General features: G+C 49.5%; 1 protein-coding gene across 1 annotated transcript in view; it reads left to right on the plus strand.

The window, feature by feature from the left end:
* The window catches only part of SHOC1 (shortage in chiasmata 1), a 105,457-nt gene extending 88,494 nt beyond the window's left edge, over positions 1-16,963 (plus strand). The window contains exons 26-29 of the mRNA XM_038770260.1: positions 238-369; positions 4,113-4,262; positions 7,545-7,629; positions 16,319-16,963. Of these exons, the coding sequence (XP_038626188.1) occupies positions 238-369; positions 4,113-4,262; positions 7,545-7,629; positions 16,319-16,329 (378 nt within the window). The 3' untranslated portion in view covers positions 16,330-16,963. The remainder of the gene's footprint in view (positions 1-237; positions 370-4,112; positions 4,263-7,544; positions 7,630-16,318) is intronic.
* Positions 16,964-17,628: the final 665 nt, after the last annotated feature.

Here is a 17,628-nt window from a genome sequence, read left to right on the forward strand (position 1 = left end):
AAAGTCCGTTTCAAGGTCGTCACACCGCAGTGAGGCGTTGGGAAATTAAAAATGATGATAAGTCCCAGGCAGATCAGTGTTCCCAAATGTATTTCAGGGGATTTGGCTTTCTTAGACTGATTCCGAACCACCTCCCTGTTTTCTAGTTTCCCGTCCTGATTGCAGGCTACTGGGTGACGCGATGCCGCGCTCCTCGTTCTAACCTGTGATTAAACACGTGAAAACGTATATTTTTAGCTTGTTCTTGTGCCGGAAGCGAAAGAAGCGGCCACACTGACTCGTCAGATTGCTGACCAGATTCTGACAACCTCTTCGAGGAGCGTTTTCGAGTTTCTGGACAAATCCTGGCTCTCCCCTTCACTAAGTAAGGTCTGTGTTTTATCACCGCTTCATCGTAATGAGGACGACGGCGTTTGTTGAGCGCTTACTATGGGCCCAGCACTGTTCTAAGCGCTGGGGAGGTTACAATAATAATGATAATAATAATAATAATAATAATAATAATGGTATTTGTTAAGCGCTTACTACGTACAAAGCACTGTTCTAAGCGCTGGGGGGATACAAGGTTTAATATATTCTCAAGAGTGGTACAAAACGTCTTCATTCATTCAATCGTATTTATAATAATAATAATATTGATGGCATTTGTTAAGCGCTTGCTATGTGCAAAGTGGGCACATATGTGCGCCATGTGCAAATATGTTACAAGAGGATCAGGTGGCCCCACGGGGGGCTCACGGTCTTCATCCTCGTTTTCCAGATGAGGTCACTGAGGCCCAGAGAATAATAATAAGAACGATGGCATTTATTAAGCGCTAACTATGTGCAAAGCACCGTTCTAAGCGCCGGGGTAGATACAAGGTAAGCAAGTCGTCCCATGTGGGGCTCACAGACTTAATCCCCATTTTCCAGATGAGGTCACTGAGGCCCAGAGAATAATAATAATAATAATAATAATAATAATAATAATGATGGCATTTATTAAGTGCTTACTATGTGCAAAGCACTGTTCTAAGCACGGGGGTAGATACAAGGTAATCAAGTTGTCCCATGTGGGGCTCACAGACTTAATCCCCATTTTCCAGATGAGGTCACTGAGGCCCAGAGAATAATAATGATAATAATAATAATAATAATAATAACGATGGCATTTATTAAGCGCTTACTATGTGCAAAGCACTGTTCTAAGCACCGGGGTAGATACAAGGTAATCAAGTTGTCCCATGTGGGGCTCACAGACTTAATCCCCATTTTCCAGACGAGGTCGCTGAGGCCCAGAGAAGTGAAGTGACTTGCCCAAAGTCACACAGCTAATCAATCAATCAATCAATCGTATTTATTGAGCGCTTACTGCGTGCAGAGCACTGGACTAAGCGCTTGGGAAGTCCAAGTTGGCAACATCTAGAGCCAGTCCCTACCCAACAGTGGGCTCCCAGTCTAAAAGGGGGGAGACAGAGAACAAAACCAAACAGACTAACAAAATCAAATAAATAGAATAGATATGTACAAGTAAAATAAATAAATAGAGTAATAAATATGTACAAACATATATACATATATACAGGTGCTGTGGGGAGGGGAAGGAGGAAAGATGGGGGAGGTGGAGAGGGGGAGAGGAAGGAATCCGTGACCTCTGATGCCCAAGCCCGGGCTCTTTCCACTGAGCCACGCTGCTTCTCTAAAAATAAAAATAAAATTAAAAGCACCGTTCTAAGCGCTGGAGGGGATACAAGGTGATCGGGTTGTCCCACGGGGCGCTCCCCGTCTTCATCCCCATTTTCCAGATGAGGGAACTGAGGCCCAGAGAAGCGAAGTGACTTGCCCAAAGTCACACAGCTGACTATTGGCGGAGTCGGGATTTGAACCCATGACCTCGGGCTCCCAAGGCCGGGCTCTTTCCCCTGAGCCACGCTTTAGCACTTAATACAGTGCTCGGCACACGGTAAGTGCTCAATAACTACCACCGATGATGAAGCGGGTGCAATAATAAAGCCAGAGTAAGATAAGCGCTTCATGGCAGCAGTTTGGACTGAGAGGAAAATGTGGATTTTCGTGATTTTTTTCCTCCTGTTAACATGAGCAACCTGCAGACGCTCATTCGTTCATTCAATCGTATTCATTGAGCGCTTACTGTGTGCAATGCACTGTACTAAGCACTTAGGAGAGTACAGTGTGAGAGGGAATGTGCCTAATAATAATAATAACAGCATTTGTTAAGCGCTTACTATGTGCGAAGCACTGTTCTAAGCGCTGGGGAGGACACGAGGTGAGCAGGTTATCCCGCGTGGGGCTCACAGTCTTCATCCCCATTTGACAGATGAGGGAACTGAGGCCCAGAGAAGTTAAGTGACTTGCCCAAGGTCACACAGCAGACAAGTGGCGGAGCCGGGATTCGAACCCGTGACCTCTGACTCCCAAGCCTGGGCTCTTTCCGCTGAGCCCCGCTGTTCCTCTGTTCTGTGTTGTACTCTCCCAAGCGCTTAGTACAGCACTCTGTGCGCAGGAAGCGCTCGATAGGAGAAGCAGCGTGGCTTCGTGGAAAGAGCCCGGGCTTGGGAGCCAGAGGTCGTGGGTTCGAATCCCGGCTCCGCCGCTTACCGGCTGTGTGACTTGGGGCAAGTCACTTCATTCTCCGGGCCTCAGTTATCTCATCTGGAAAATGGGGATAAAGACTTGTGAGCCCCACGTGGGACAACCTCACTAGCTTGTATCTACCCCAGCGCTTAGAACAGTGCTTGGCACATAATAAGTGCTTAACAAATACCATTATTATTATTATTAATTATAGTATAATTATAATATAATATAATTATAATATAATTATTATATTATTAATATTATTATATTATTAATAATAATAAATATGATTGACTGACTATGGAACTCCTATTCATTCATAGTCCTTGGAGTAGCAGCGTGGCTCCGTGGAAAGAGCCCGGGCTTGGGAGCCAGAGGTCGTGGGTTCGAACCCCGGCTCCGCCGCTTACCGGCTGTGTGACTTGGGGCCAGTCACTTCATTCTCTGGGCCTCAGTTACCTCATCTGGGAAATGGGGATTAAGACTTGTGAGCCCCACATGGGACAACCTCACTAGCACCCCAGTGCTTAGACTAGCGCTTGGCACATAGTAAGCGCTTAACAAATACCATTATTATTATTATTAAATATGATTGACTGACTATGGAACTCCTATTCATTCATAGTCTGTGAGCCCGCTGTCTCTCCATGTTGCCGACTTGGACTTCCCAAGCGCTTAGTACAGTGCTCTGCACACAGTGAGCGCTCAATAAATACGATTGAATGAATGAATAGTCCCAACGGGCAAGGCGGATTGCTGGAATGACCTTTTCCCGTTGTCCCTGGGGTCATCCGGCCTATCCGGAGTCAACTCATCCCCCCCGTCTAGACCGTAAGCTCGTTCATCATCATCATCATCAATCGTATTTATTGAGCGCTTACTGTGTGCAGAGCACTGTACTAAGCGCTTGGGAAGTACAATTTGGCAACGTATAGAGACGGTCCGTACCCAACAGTGGGCTCACAGTCTAAAAGCCTCGTTGTGGACGGGGATTGTGTCTGTTGTATCATTACACTGCCCTCGCCCGAGCGCTTTGCACAGGAGAAGCAGCGGTGCGGCTCAGCGGAAAGAGCCCGGGCTTTGGAGTCTGAGGTCACGGGTTCAAATCCCATTGATCCCATTGTATTCCCCTCCCAGCGCTTAGAACAGTGCTTTGCACATAGTAAGCGCTTAACAAATGCCATTATTATTATTATTTTCATCCCCTCTTCCGGCCCCTCCCGAGACGACGGGATTTCGGGCGACCTGATGGCCGCCGCTTTCCTCGGGCCTCCCGTCTCCTCGCCCCGGCTCCAACCTCTCCCCTTTCCCACTCCGTACTGGCCGTCGTCGGGTAGGGACCGTGTCCCTACCTGTTGCCGAATTGTACTTTCCAAGCGCTTAGTCCAGTGCTCGCGCTCAACAGATGCGGCTGAATGCCTTCTTTAATGGTGCCGATCACCCGGGCCTTCTTCGACTCGCCAAGTCGGCCGAGCTGTGGGGGTTTCTGAAGAGGCCCCCGCGCTCACTCTTTTGGAAATCTGTCTCTATCCCAGGAGGAAGAATTCCTGCTTAGTTTTCCATGCGTCAATCCCTTGGTGGCTCAGATGATGCTGTATCAGGCTCCGTCACTGTACCGGCTGGTGAAAGCATCCTTAAGGCAACTTGAACAGCTCCTGCCTGAAGTTCCACCGAAGGTATTACAGGTGAGTCGGCTGGCCGGCCCGTTTTAACGAGCTGCTCATTTCTTCCACCTTCGCTTTTGAAAATAATAAAAATTAAAATAATAATAATAATAATAATAATAATGGCATTTATTATTTAATAATAATGTCATTTATTTTTATTTAATAATAATAATGGCATTTATTATTTAATAATGATAATAGTGGCATTTACTATTTAATAATAATAATGGCATTTATTAAGCGCTTACTACGTGCAGAGCACTGTTTTAAGCGCATGGGGCATTTACAAGATGATCAGGTTGTCCCCCGGGGGGCTCACGGTGTTAATCCCCACTTTCCAGACGAGGTAACTGAGGCCCGGAGAAGTGAAGTGACTTGCCCAAAGTCACCCGGCTGACGAGTGGTGGGGCCGGGATTTGAACCCATGACCTCGGACTCCAAAGCCCGGGCTCTTTCCACTGAGCCACGCTGCTTCTCGTATTACTTCTCATTTGAGAGTAATAATAATCACGGCATTTATTAAGCGCTTACTACGTGCCAAGAGATGTTCCAAGCGCTGGGGAATTTACAAGATGATCAGGTTGTCCCCCGGGGGGCTCACGGTGTTAATCCCCATTTTCCAGACGAGGTAACTGAGGCCCGGAGAAGTGAAGTGACTTGCCCAAAGTCACCCGGCTGACGAGTGGTGGAGCCGGGATTTGAACCCATGACCTCGGACTCCAAAGCCCGGGCTCTTTCCACTGAGCCACGCTGCTTCTCATATTACTTCTCATTTGAGAGTAATAATAATAACGGCATTTATTAAGTGCTTACTACGTGCCAAGAGATGTTCTAAGCGCTGGGGAATTTACAAGATGATCAGGTTGTCCCCCGTGGGGCTCACGGTGTTAATCCCCACTTTCCAGATGAGGTAACTGAGGCCCGGAGAAGTGAAGTGACTGGCCCAAAGTCACCCAGCTGACAAGTGGTGGGGCCGGGATTTGAACCCATGACCTCAGGCTCCAAAGCCCGGGCTCTTTCCACTGAGCCACGCTGCTTCTCATATTACTTCTCATTTGAGAGTAATAATAATAACGGCATTTATTAAGCGCTTACTACGTGCCAAGAGATGTTCTAAGCGCTGGGGCATTTACAAGATGATCAGGTTGTCCCCCGGGGGGCTCACGGTGTTAATCCCCATTTTCCAGACAAGGTAACTGAGGCCCGGAGAAGTGAAGTGACTTGCCCAAAGTCACCCGGCTGACGAGTGGTGGGGCCGGGATTTGAACCCATGACCTCGGACTCCAAAGCCCGGGCTCTTTCCGCTGAGCCGCGCTGCTTCTCGTATTACTTCTCATTTGAGAGTAATAATAATAACGGCATTTATTAAGCGCTTACTACGTTCTAAGCGCTGGGGAGCTTACAAGGTGATCGGCCTGCCCCGCGGGGGGCTCACCGTCTCCCTCCCCATTTTCCAGATGAGGTGACTGAGGCCCAGAGAAGTGAAGCGACCAGAGTCACCCAGCTGCCAAGCGGCGGAGCCGGGATTCGAACCCGTGGCCTCGAACTCCAGGGCCCGGGCTCTTTCCCCCGAGCCCCGCCGCTTCTCTGGTGAAGATTTATATCAATGATCTTCAAAATCCCAGCTCTTGTTTCGCGTGGTAAAGGAATTCCAATTTCTTTGAACGCCTCGCCGTCGGATGAAAAATTCCTCGTCGCCCGATCAGCTCTTCACGGCGGTCGGCTTTGATTTCTACCACGACGTGGCCTGGTGGTCGGCTCCGGGTTCTAAAACCAGTTGGGCCGCTGGCCTGCTGTGTGACTTCGGGCCAGTCACTTAACCTTTCTGGGCCTCAGTTACCCCATCTGGGAAAAAGGGGCCAGATAATGATGGCATTTATTAGGTGCCTACTATGTGCCAGGCACCGTTCTAAGCGCTGGGGAGGTTACGAGGTGATCGGGTTGTCCCACGGTGGGGGGGCTCCCGGTCTTCATCCCCATTTTCCAGATGAGGAAACAGAGAAGTGAGGTGACGGGGCCGGGATTTGAACCCATGACCTCGGACTCCAAAGCCCGGGCTCTTTCCATTGCTCTTTCTCCCTCTTCGATTGGGAGCCTCCTGTGGGACAGAGATTGGGGCTGCAGTGGGATTGTTGCGTCTCTATCCCAGCACGTAGCGTATGATAAGTGCTTAGGAAACCCCATAATGATAAAGTTTCCGCTTTGTAAACGGTTTCCAAAATAACCGTGCACACAGTAAGCACTTACTAGATACCCTTACTCCCAAAAATAAGAACTGTGGCATTTGTTAAGCGTTTACTACGTGCCAAGCACTGCACTAAGCGCTGGGGCAGGCGCGAGATGATCAGGTCGGACCCGGTCCCCGCCCCACGTGGGGCTCACAGCCTGAGCGGAGAAGTTTTGAACCGTTTTACAGATGAGGAAACTGAGGCACAATGACGTTAAGCCCAAGATCGCAGAGCCCAGATCAGTGCTTTGCACACAGGAAGCGCTTAACAAATACCATTATTATTATTTATCAAGTCATCAGGCCTACTAAAATCCCCTTTGACCGGCAAGGTTCGTTATCCGTCAGGCTCTCCTCATCCCCATTTCTCCCGCTCTCCAGATCACCGGCCTTTGAAAGCATCTTTTAGACTGTGAGCCCACTGTTGGGTAGGGCCTGTCTCTATATGTTGCCAATTTGGACTTCCCAAGCGCTTAGTCCAGTGCTCTGCACATAGTAAGCGCTCAATAAATATGACTGATTGGTCCGGCGGGTTGGCCCGGAGTCTCCCCCCCGAATCCGGATTCCCGCGGAAACCAGGCAAAGCGGAGAGACGGGAGAGGCAGGGCGTGCCTTTGCTACAGTCTGTCGAAAGTCAGCCTTCCGTGCAATCAATCAATCAATCGTATTTATTGAGCGCTTACTATGTGCAGAGCACTGGACTAAGCGCTTGGGAACATATAGAGACAGTCCCTACCCGACAGTGGGCTCACAGTCTAAAAGGGGGAGACGGACAACAAAACCAAACACACTAACAAAATCAAATAAATAGAATAGATATGTGCAAATAAATAGAGTAATAAATATGTGCAAAGAAATAGATGTCGGATTTGGGCGTCGGGGGACGGGTGGTGGTCCTAACCCCGCCCGGTGGGAGAGCTACCGCAAGTTAGGAAGAAACGGCGGGGAGAAGCAATCGCCCGCTGCTCGTTTATTCCTAAAATCACCTTACCTACCGAGAGCTTTCTTCACCGTCAACCTTTCCTCGGCGGCCGCCCATAAGAGATCCCAATTCCTCCCGTTATGTCTTTCAGCTGTTCAAGGCCATCACCTCGACGTACAATTTTGCGCCGCTACACCTAGCGGGATCGCCGTACCTCCCGGCCTCCCGCGGCCGAGGTAAGCAGCGGTCCGGATCCCCTCTTCTTCCTCCTCCGGTCCCCCGGAGGCCCCTGACCCTCGGAGGCCACGCGCCGCGTGTTTTTCCGACGCTCCGAGGTGGAAGAAAGAAGGCGGGAAGTCCCGGATCCGGTTTCGGGTTGTAACCAGAGCGAGGCCTCCGTCGTGGGAGCGACGGAAACGCGGCGCGGGCCGGCAGCGTCACGCGGAAAAGGGCCGCCTCTCGGTTCAGGTCGGCAGAAGGCCGTCCCGCCGTGACCCGCGTCTTCGCTCCGCGTTGCGGCCGGAGCGTCGTTCGGGAACATTTGTCCAGCCGCGCGAGCCCGGCGGGCTACACGTTGGCCGCGTCGGAGCCGGGATGGGGGAATGCTGCAGCGCGGGTTTTCCTCAGCGTGGAGTTTTATAAGGACACGACTCCCACTTTATTCATTCGTTCATTCAATCACTCGTATTCATTCATTCATTCAATCGTATTTATTGAGCACTTGCTGTGCGCAAAGCACTGTACTAAGCGCTTGGGAAGTATAGAGGGACCGTCTCTATACGCCTCCGTCTTGTACTTCACCGTCATCATCATACGATTGATGATGATGACGATGAAGTACAAGACGGAGACGTATAGAGACGGTCCCTACCCGACAGCGGGCTCAGGAGGGAGGAGGTGGGAGAGGGAAAGGAAAAGGTTGCGGGGGGGGAAGAAGAAACAAAGGAGAAAGAAGGAAGAGGAGAAAGGAAGAGGGACAGAAAAAGTCGGGGGGAAATCAATCAATCGCATTTATTGAGGGCTTACTGTGTGCAGAGCACTGTACTAAGCGCTTGGCACTGTACTAAGGGAAAGAGGAGGAGGAGGAAGAAGGTAGGTGGGGATGACACCACCATTCTCCCCGTCTCCCAAATCTGCAACCGTGATAGGAACCCGCGCTCTTTGCTCACTCTCAACTCCCACAAAGAGGTTATGATAATAATAATAATGTTGGCATTTGTTAAGCGCTTACTATGTGCAAAGCACTGTTCTAAGCGCTGGGGGGGGATACAAAGTGATCAGGTCGTCCGACGTGGGGCTCACAGTCTTAATCCCATTTTACAGATGAGGTAACTGAGGCTCAGAGAAGTTAAATGACTTGCCCAAGGGCACACAGCAGACATGTGGCGGAGCCGGCTGGCGGAGCTAAATGCCGCATATTTTCCCCCGTGACATTTCCTCAATCTGCCCTTTCTCCTCCATCCAGCAAGGATCTTGTCATAACCCGCTGACCTCCCTGCCTCCCTCCTCTCCAGCCCAAATATCACTCTGTATCCGGAATATTTTCCAAAATGTTGCCCTAGTAATATTACTACTGCTGCTGATGATGATGATCGTGGCAGTTGTTAAGTACTTACTATGCGCCAAGCACTGTACTAGGCGCTGGGGTAGGTACAAGATGACCGGGTCCCGCACGAGGCTCACGGCTCAAGTACGAGGGAGAACGGGTCCCGAATCCCCATTCTGCAGATGAGGGAACTGAGGTCCAGAGAAGTGAAGTGACCTGCCCGAGGTCACACAGCGGACAGCCGGGATTAGAACCCAGCTCCTCTGCCTGATCTGACTCTGCACACATCTCCCCTCCACCTCCTCAGAAATCGTCAATGGCCACCCATTTCTCTTTGCATCAAGCAGTCTCATATTGAGCGCTTACCGTGTGCGGAGCACTGTACTGAGCGCTCGGCACTATAAAACCGTTAACATATAGAGACGGTCCCGAGCTTCGAGGACAGCTGGTTGTAGGGGCCACAGGGGAAAGGTTAGATTCTTCCGTCTTTACGTTAGGAGACGGCTATCTAGCTTGCTCACCGGTGTTTTGAAAATAATACCAGTTAATCCGTCCGATTTTACGCCCGCATACTGCGTGCAGTGCGCTGTACTGAGCGCTTGGGAGAGGACAGTATAGACAGAATTGGTGGACGACCGCCGTACCCACAACGAGCCGGCAGTGTAGCTGCACAGAAGCAGTCTTTCCCCTTCCAATATGGGGCCAAGCAGACCTCAAGGGGCTCGCGGTCTCTTCTTTCTAAAAAAAAAATGCATTTGCTCAGCGCTCAGAACAGTGCTTCGCGCATAGCAAGCGCTTAATGAACGCCCCGATCATTATTGCAGCTTACAGTTCCCCCTCCGACTGTACTAAGCGCTTGGGAGAGTACAAGTCACGGTTAAGGCTTTGAAACTTAGGGACCGTCTCTCTATGTTGCCAACTTGTACTTCCCAAGCGCTTAGTACAGTGCTCTGCACACAGTAAGCGCTCAATAAATACCATTGAATGAATGAATGAATGAATGAATGAATGAACGTTCACCTCGTGAATCCAAACGCCTGGCATCCCGCAGGCCGGACGCCGTGGCTGGAAAGCGAATCGCCCGGCGCTCCTCGGGGTCGATTCATCATCATCATCATCATCATCGATCGTATTTATTGAGCGCTTTCTGCCGATGCTTCCGATGTAAATCCGAAGAGGCTCCTACTGCATTTTCATCTGCCAGCTGGAGGCTTTGCAGACAGGGGGAAAAAAAAGAAGTAGCAATTAGCCGGTAACGGGCGAAACCGATATTCCGAATTTCCGTCCTTTCTTCATTTAAAACCTTCGCCCCCCCGGACGTGCTTCGTCAGATCTTGCCGAGGCGACCGTCTTTCGCGTCGAAGACGGGATTGGCGCGATCTGAGTTTGGAATAATTGGGAAACAGGCGTAAAATCCTAAATTTGCCTTCCGGGGCTTCGGGATAGGGAAATGCAAACGTTTCCCTTTTTCCCCCCCCCCCGCAAATGGAACATTCATTCATTCATTCAGTCAGTCAGTCAGTCGTCTTTATTGAGCGCTCACTGTGCGCAGAGCACTGTACTAAGCGCTTGGGAAGTACAAGTTGGCAACGTACAGAGACGGTCCCTGCCCAACAACGGGCTCAAGTTTCCTCCTTCCTCCATTCGGACAGTTCGAAAATAAGTGTCGTTGTGAAAGCGAAGCCACTAACTGTGAACCTTTGAGCGGAGGAAAGCCGCGTTCCTTCTACATTGTAAGCTCCCTGTGGACGGGGATCGCCTCTACTAATCTGTTGCACTCTCCCAAGCGCTCAGTACAGTGTTCGGCCCGCAGTAAGCGCTCAATACATACGTACTGGTCCAGAGAAAGGCTATCTTCCACCTCCGTCTGGGAGCTCTCCTTCCAGAAATTCAGTTTCCCGCAGCGCTGTGATAACATCAGTCAGTGGTACTTATTGAGCACCTCCTGAGCGCGGAGCACTGTACTCGACGCTTAGGAGAGCACACTATTCCCTGCCCACGACGAGCACGACATCTCCGGCTAGCTTACGTGCGGCCAGGCGATAATCCTCTCCGGGAAATCCGCTGTTATCATAGTGTCATTCGTTCATTCAGCGGTATTTATTGAGCGCTTACCGTGCGCCGAGCGCTGTACTAAGTGCTGGGGAAGGGCAAGCTGTCCGCGACACCGCTTTCATTTTCTTTAAGCGTGTTGGTTTTCTCATCCTCTCCCGCGCGGTCAGGGCCCGGCGGTCCCATTGTCGGGTAGGGACCGTCTCTCTATGTTGCCAACTTGGACTTCCCAAGCGCTTAGTACAGTGCTCTGCACCCAGGAAGCGCTCAATAAATATGATCGACTGGATAGTCCCGAATTCTTTTTCCAGTGATGGCCTTCATTGAGCGCTCGGGAAAGCACAACACGATAGAGTTGGTAGATGATGCTGGTCTCCCCCCCCTTCTAATAACAATAATGATGGTATTTGTTAAGCGCTTACTATGCGCCAAGCACCGTTCTAAGCGCCGGGGGGGATACAGAGTCATCAGGTTGTCCCGCGTGGGGCTCACTGTCTTCATCCCCATTTTACAGATGAGGTCACTGAGGCACGGAGAAGTGACGTGACTCGCCCAAAGTCACCCAGCTGACAAGTGGAGTAGCGACCGTCTCTACGTGTTGCCAACTCGTGCTTCCCAAGCGCTTAGTCCAGTGCTCTGCCCACCGTAAGCGCTCAATAAATACGACTGAATGAAAGTGGAGAAGCAGCGTGGCTCGGTGGAAAGAGCCCGGGCTTTGGAGTCCGAGGTCGTGGGTTCAGATCCCGGCTCCGCCAACTGTGACTTTGGGCAAGTCGCTTCATTTCTCTGGGCCTCAGTTCCCTCATCTGGAAAATGGGGATTTATAGAGTACTAAATATGTACAAACATATATACATATATTTTGATGGCGTAAACTGAGGGTTTACACTGTGCTAGGGATATAGGAGCACCGAACAACAGGAGTAAAAATAACCCAGAACGGTCCCTTACCCTCAAGGAGCTTCTAGACGGCGAGCCCGCTGTTGGGCAGGGACCGTCTCTATATGTTGCCAACTTGGACTTCCCAAGCGCTTAGTACAGTGCTCCGCACACAGTAAGCGCTCAATAAATACGATTGATCGATTGATTGTACTTCCCAAGCGCTTAGTCCAGTGCTCTGCACACAGTAAGCGCTCAATACGATTTAATGAATGTTGCCAATTTGTACTTCCCAAGTGCTTAGTCCAGTGCTCCGCACACAGTAAGCGCTCAATACGATTGAATGAATGAATGAATGTTGCCAATTTGTACTTCCCGAGCGCTTAGTCCAGTGCTCTGCACACAGTAAGCGCTCAATAAATATGATTGAATGAATGAATGTTGCCGATTTGTACTTCCCAAGCACTTAGTCCAGTGCTCTGCACACAGTAAGCGCTCAATAAATACGATTGAATGAATGAATGTTGCTGATTTGTACTTCCCAAGCGCTTAGTCCAGTGCTCTGCACACAGTAAGCGCTCAATAAATACGATTGAATGAATGAATAAAATAGGAACAAGAGTAGGAGAAATCAAGATGGGCCTGATGACCTTGTATTCCCCCCCAGCGCTTAGAACGGTGCTCGGCACATAGTAAGCGCTTAACAAATACCATCGTTATTATTATCAGAAGGGAGGAGACCGGCATCATCTACTAACCCTGTTGTGTTGCGCTCAATAAATACGATTGAATGAATGAATGAATGTTGCCGATTTGTACTTCCCAAGCGCTTAGTCCAGTGCTCCGCACACAGTAAGCGCTCAATAAGTACGATTGAGTGAATGAATAGGAACAAGAGTAGGAGAAATAAAGATTGAATGAATGAATCAAATAGGAACAAGAGTACGAGAAATAAAGATGGGCCTGATGACCTTGTATTCACCCCCCCAGCGCTTAGAACAGTGCTTGGCACATAGTAAGCGCTTAACAAATACCATCATTATTATCATCAGAAGGGAGGAGACCAGCATCATCTACTAACTCTGTTGTGTTGCGCTCAATAAATACGATTGAATGAATGAATGTTGCCGATTTGTACTTCCCAAGCGCTTAGTCCAGTGCTCTGCACACAGTAAGCGCTCAATAAATACGATTGAGTGAATGAATAGGAACAAGAGTAGGAAAAATAAAGATTGAATGAATGAATAAAATAGGAACAAGAGTAGGAGAAATAAAGATGGGCCTGATGACCTTGTATTCCCCCCCAGCGCTTAGAACGGTGCTCGGCACATAGTAAGCGCTTAACAAATACCATCGTTATTATCATCAGAAGGGAGGAGACCGGCATCATCTACTAACCCTGTTGTGTTGCGCTCAATAAATACGATTGAATGAATGAATGAATGTTGCCGATTTGTACTTCCCAAGCGCCTAGTCCAGTGCTCCGCACACAGTAAGCACTCAATAAATACAATGGAATGAATGAATGTTGCCGATTTGTACTTCCCAAGCGCTTAGTCCAGTGCTCCGCACACAGTAAGCGCTCAATAAATACGATTGAATGAATGAATGAATGTTGCCGATTTGTACTTCCCAAGCGCTTAGTCCAGTGCTCCGCACACAGTAAGCGCTCAATAAATACGATTGAATGAATGAATAGGAACAAGAGTAGGAGAACTAGAGATTGAATGAATGAATAAAATAGGAACAAGAGTAGGAGAAATAAAGATGGGCCTGATGACCTTGTATTCCCCCTCCCCAGCTCTTAGAGCGGTGCTCAGCACATAGTAAGCGCTTAACAAATACCATCGTTATTATTATCAGAAGGGAGGAGACCGGCATCATCTACTAACTCTGTTGCGCTGTACTTTCCCAAGCGCTCAATGAGCAAGTATTTCCCAGTCAACAAATAACGCAGACGCCCGGGAACTACCTCTCAAATCTACACCTCTCTCGCCCTGACCCCCGCTCCTTCGCTTGTCCTTCCCAAGCGCTCAGTACAGTGCTCCGCGCACAGTAAGCGCTCAGTAAATACGATTGATTGATTGATTGATTCTCGCGTCTCCTTCCACCGCCGGGACGCTTCTCTCCACGGCAGCTGGAGCTTCAGATCGGCGATTAGGCCGCCGGAGGAGGCTGAGGAAACCTCCATCCTTGGAAATCTTTAGGAAAAGATGCGGTGACCACCAATCCTGGGCGGTGCCGTTACCCGTCTGCCGAGAGAGAGAAAAAGAGAGAGAAAAAGAGAGAGAAAAAGAGAGAGAGACCGACCCTCTGCAGGGCCCTGCCTCTGAGAGAGGAAAAGAGAGAGAAAGAGAAAGAGAGAGACCGACCCTCTGCAGGGCCCTGCCTCTGAGAGAGAAAAAGAGAGAGAAAAAGAGAGACCGACCCTCTGCAGGGCCCTGCCTCTGAGATAGAAAAAGAGAGAGAAAGAGAGAGAAAGAGAGAGACTGACCCTCTGCAGGGCCCTGCCTCTGAGAGAGAAAAAGAGAGAGAAAGAGAGAGAAAAAGAGAGAGAGACCCTCTGCAGGGCCCTGCCTCTGAGAGAGAAAAAGAGAGAGAAAGAGAGAGAAAAAGAGAGAGAGACCGACCCTCTGCAGGGCCCTGCCTCTGAGAGAGAAAAAGAGAGAGAAAGAGAGAGAAAAAGAGAGACCGACCCTCTGCAGGGCCCTGCCTCTGAGAGAGAAAAAGAGAGAGAAAGAGAGAGAAAAAGAGAGACCGACCCTCTGCAGGGCCCTGCCTCTGAGAGAAAAAGAGAGAGAAAGAGAGAGAAAAAGAGAGAGAGACCGACTCTCTGCAGGGCCCTGCCTCTGAGAGAGAAAAAGAGAGAGAGAGAAAGAGAGAGACCGACCCTCTGCAGGGCCCTGCCTCTGAGAGAGAAAAAGAGAGAGAAAGAGAGAGAAAGAGAGAGACCGACTCTCTGCAGGGCCCTGCCTCTGAGAGAAAAAGAGAGAGAAAGAGAGAGAAAAAGAGAGAGAGACCGACTCTCTGCAGGGCCCTGCCTCTGAGAGAGAAAAAGAGAAAGAGAGAGAGAAAGAGAGAGACCGACCCTCTGCAGGGCCCTGCCTCTGAGAGAGAAAAAGAGAGAGAAAGAGAGAGAAAGAGAGAGACCGACTCTCTGCAGGGCCCTGCCTCTGAGAGAAAAAGAGAGAGAAAGAGAGAGAAAAAGAGAGAGAGACCGACTCTCTGCAGGGCCCTGCCTCTGAGAGAGAAAAAGAGAGAGAGAGAGAGAAAAAGAGAGAGAGACTGACTCTCTGCAGGGCCCTGCCTCTGAGAGAGAAAAAGAGAAAGAGAGAGAAAAAGAGAGAGAGACCGACCCTCTGCAGGGCCCTGCCTCTGAGAGAGAAAAAGAGAGAGAAAGAGAGAGAAAAAGAGAGACCGACCCTCTGCAGGGCCCTGCCTCTGAGAGAGAAAAAGGGAGAGAAAGAGAGAGAAAAAGAGAGAGAGACCGACCCTCTGCAGGGCCCTGCCTCTGAGAGAGAAAAAGAGAGAGAAAGAGAGAGAAAAAGAGAGACCGACTCTCTGCAGGGCCCTGCCTCTGAGAGAAAAAGAGAGAGAAAGAGAGAGAAAAAGAGAGAGAGACCGACTCTCTGCAGGGCCCTGCCTCTGAGAGAGAAAAAGAGAGAGAGAGAAAGAGAGAGACCGACCCTCTGCAGGGCCCTGCCTCTGAGAGAGAAAAAGAGAGAGAAAGAGAGAGAAAGAGAGAGAAAGAGAGAGAAAAAGAGAGACCGGGCCCTCTCGGCCCTCTGCAGGGCCCTGCCTCTGAGAGAGAAAAAGAGAGAGAAAGAGAGAGAAAAAGAGAGAGAAAGAGAGAGAGACCGACCCTCTGCAGGGCCCCCGTCCTCCCCATGGCCCGGCATGCCCTCCCTCCTCACATCTCCCTCTCTTCCTCCCTTCAAATCCCTACTGAGAGCTCACCTCCTCCGGGAGGCCTTCCCACACTGAGCCCCCTCCTCTCTCTCCCCCTCCCCTATTACTCTATTTATTGATTTATTTTACATGTGTTTTATATGTATTCTATTGATTTTATTCTGTCAATATGCTTGGCTTTGTTGTCTGTCTCCCCCTTCTAATAACAATAATAATAATGATGATGGCATTTATTAAGTGCTTACTATGTGCAAAGCACTGTTCTAAGCGCGGGGGAGGCTACAAGGTGATCAGGTTGTCCCGTGGGGGGGCTCCCAGTCTTCATCCCCATTTTCCAGATGAGGGAACTGAGGCCCAGAGAAGCGGAGTGACTTGCCCAAAGTCGCCCAGCTGGCAAGTGGCGGAGCCCGTGACCCCTGACTCCGAAGTCCGTCCTCTTTCCATTGAGCCCCGCTGCTCCTCTAAACATCCATAAACGTGCGGCTCCGGTCCGTTTCGGAAAGAAAAATGCCAACGTTTTCCTCTTCCTTCCTCGCCAGACTTGGGATAACCACATTTCCAGCTGCTCAGAAGAGGACGCCTCCCATAGCCGTAAAAGTTCCCGGGAAATCCAAATCGTGGTCTTCTGAAACCAGACTCGCAGAAGAACAGAAGTTATGTTTCGGAAAGCCAGACGTTAAGGAAAACCTCACCGATGTTTATTAATGTGTATTGCTTAGGATTTGGGGGTGCGTTTTAGATAGAATTAGTTTTAGAAGCAGTTACGCAAAATGTTCTGAATAGGTTAGAAAAATGTCCAGAAGGGAATGTTCTGTCCCCTGTTGTTTGTAATCATTTAAATGTGAGTGATTGTTGAGTAATTTTCTTCAGCCTCAGTGAGTTGTTTAGAATTGGGCTAAATACAGCCGATGGAGTAACTTTCCAAGGACACAAGTCTATCTAGGAACCCAGCATACTAGGCCTGAGCCACCTAAACTCGTTAGAGCCGGAAAGTGAGGAATGCCATTCCCATCTCTCCTGTTGGAAAGAGCCCGGGCTTGGGAGTCCGAGGCTCTGAGTTCTAATCCCGACCTTGGGCTCACTGTCTGGAATCCTCCTACGCATCTCAGAAGGCACCCTCAGAGAGGAGCAAATTGGGAAATACGGCAGAATATTCCAACGCAGAAGTGAGGAGTGCCCTCAAATAGGCGCGTCAAGTTTGCGTTTGAATATTCAGCTGTATTTCCCAATTTGCTCTTCTCTCCGGGTGCCTTCTGTAGGAGGATTCCAGAAATTGGGAAATACAGTATTTCCCAATATTGGGAAATATTTCCCAATATTTCCCAATACAGTATTGGGAAATACAGCTCAATATTCAGTCACCGACTCCTACCTATCTTAGAGCACTCCTCACTGCGGTGTTGGAATATTCAGCTGTGTTTCCCAATTTGCTCTTCTCTCCGGGTGCCTTCTGAGATCTGTAGGAGGATTCCAGAAATTGGGAAATGCAGCTTAAAATTCAATCACCGACTCTTACCTATCTTAGAGCACTCCTCACTGCGGTGCTGGAATATTCAGCTGTGTTTCCCAATTTGCTCTTCTCTCCGGGTGCCTTCTGAGATCTGTAGGAGGATTCCAGAAATTGGGAAATACAGTTTAATATTCAGTCACCGACTCTTACCTATTTTAGAGCGCTCCTCACTGCGGTGTTGGAATATTCAGCTGTGTTTCCCAATTTGCTCTTCTCTCCGGGTGCCTTCTGAGATCTGTAGGAGGATTCCACAAATTGGGAAATACAGCTTAAAATTCAATCACCGACTCTTACCTGTTTTAGAGCGCTCCTCACTGCGGTGTTGGAATATTCAGCTGT

The sequence above is a fragment of the Tachyglossus aculeatus genome, chromosome X3 (assembly GCF_015852505.1).
Source record: "Tachyglossus aculeatus isolate mTacAcu1 chromosome X3, mTacAcu1.pri, whole genome shotgun sequence".
NCBI classification, from domain to species: Eukaryota; Metazoa; Chordata; class Mammalia; order Monotremata; family Tachyglossidae; genus Tachyglossus; species Tachyglossus aculeatus.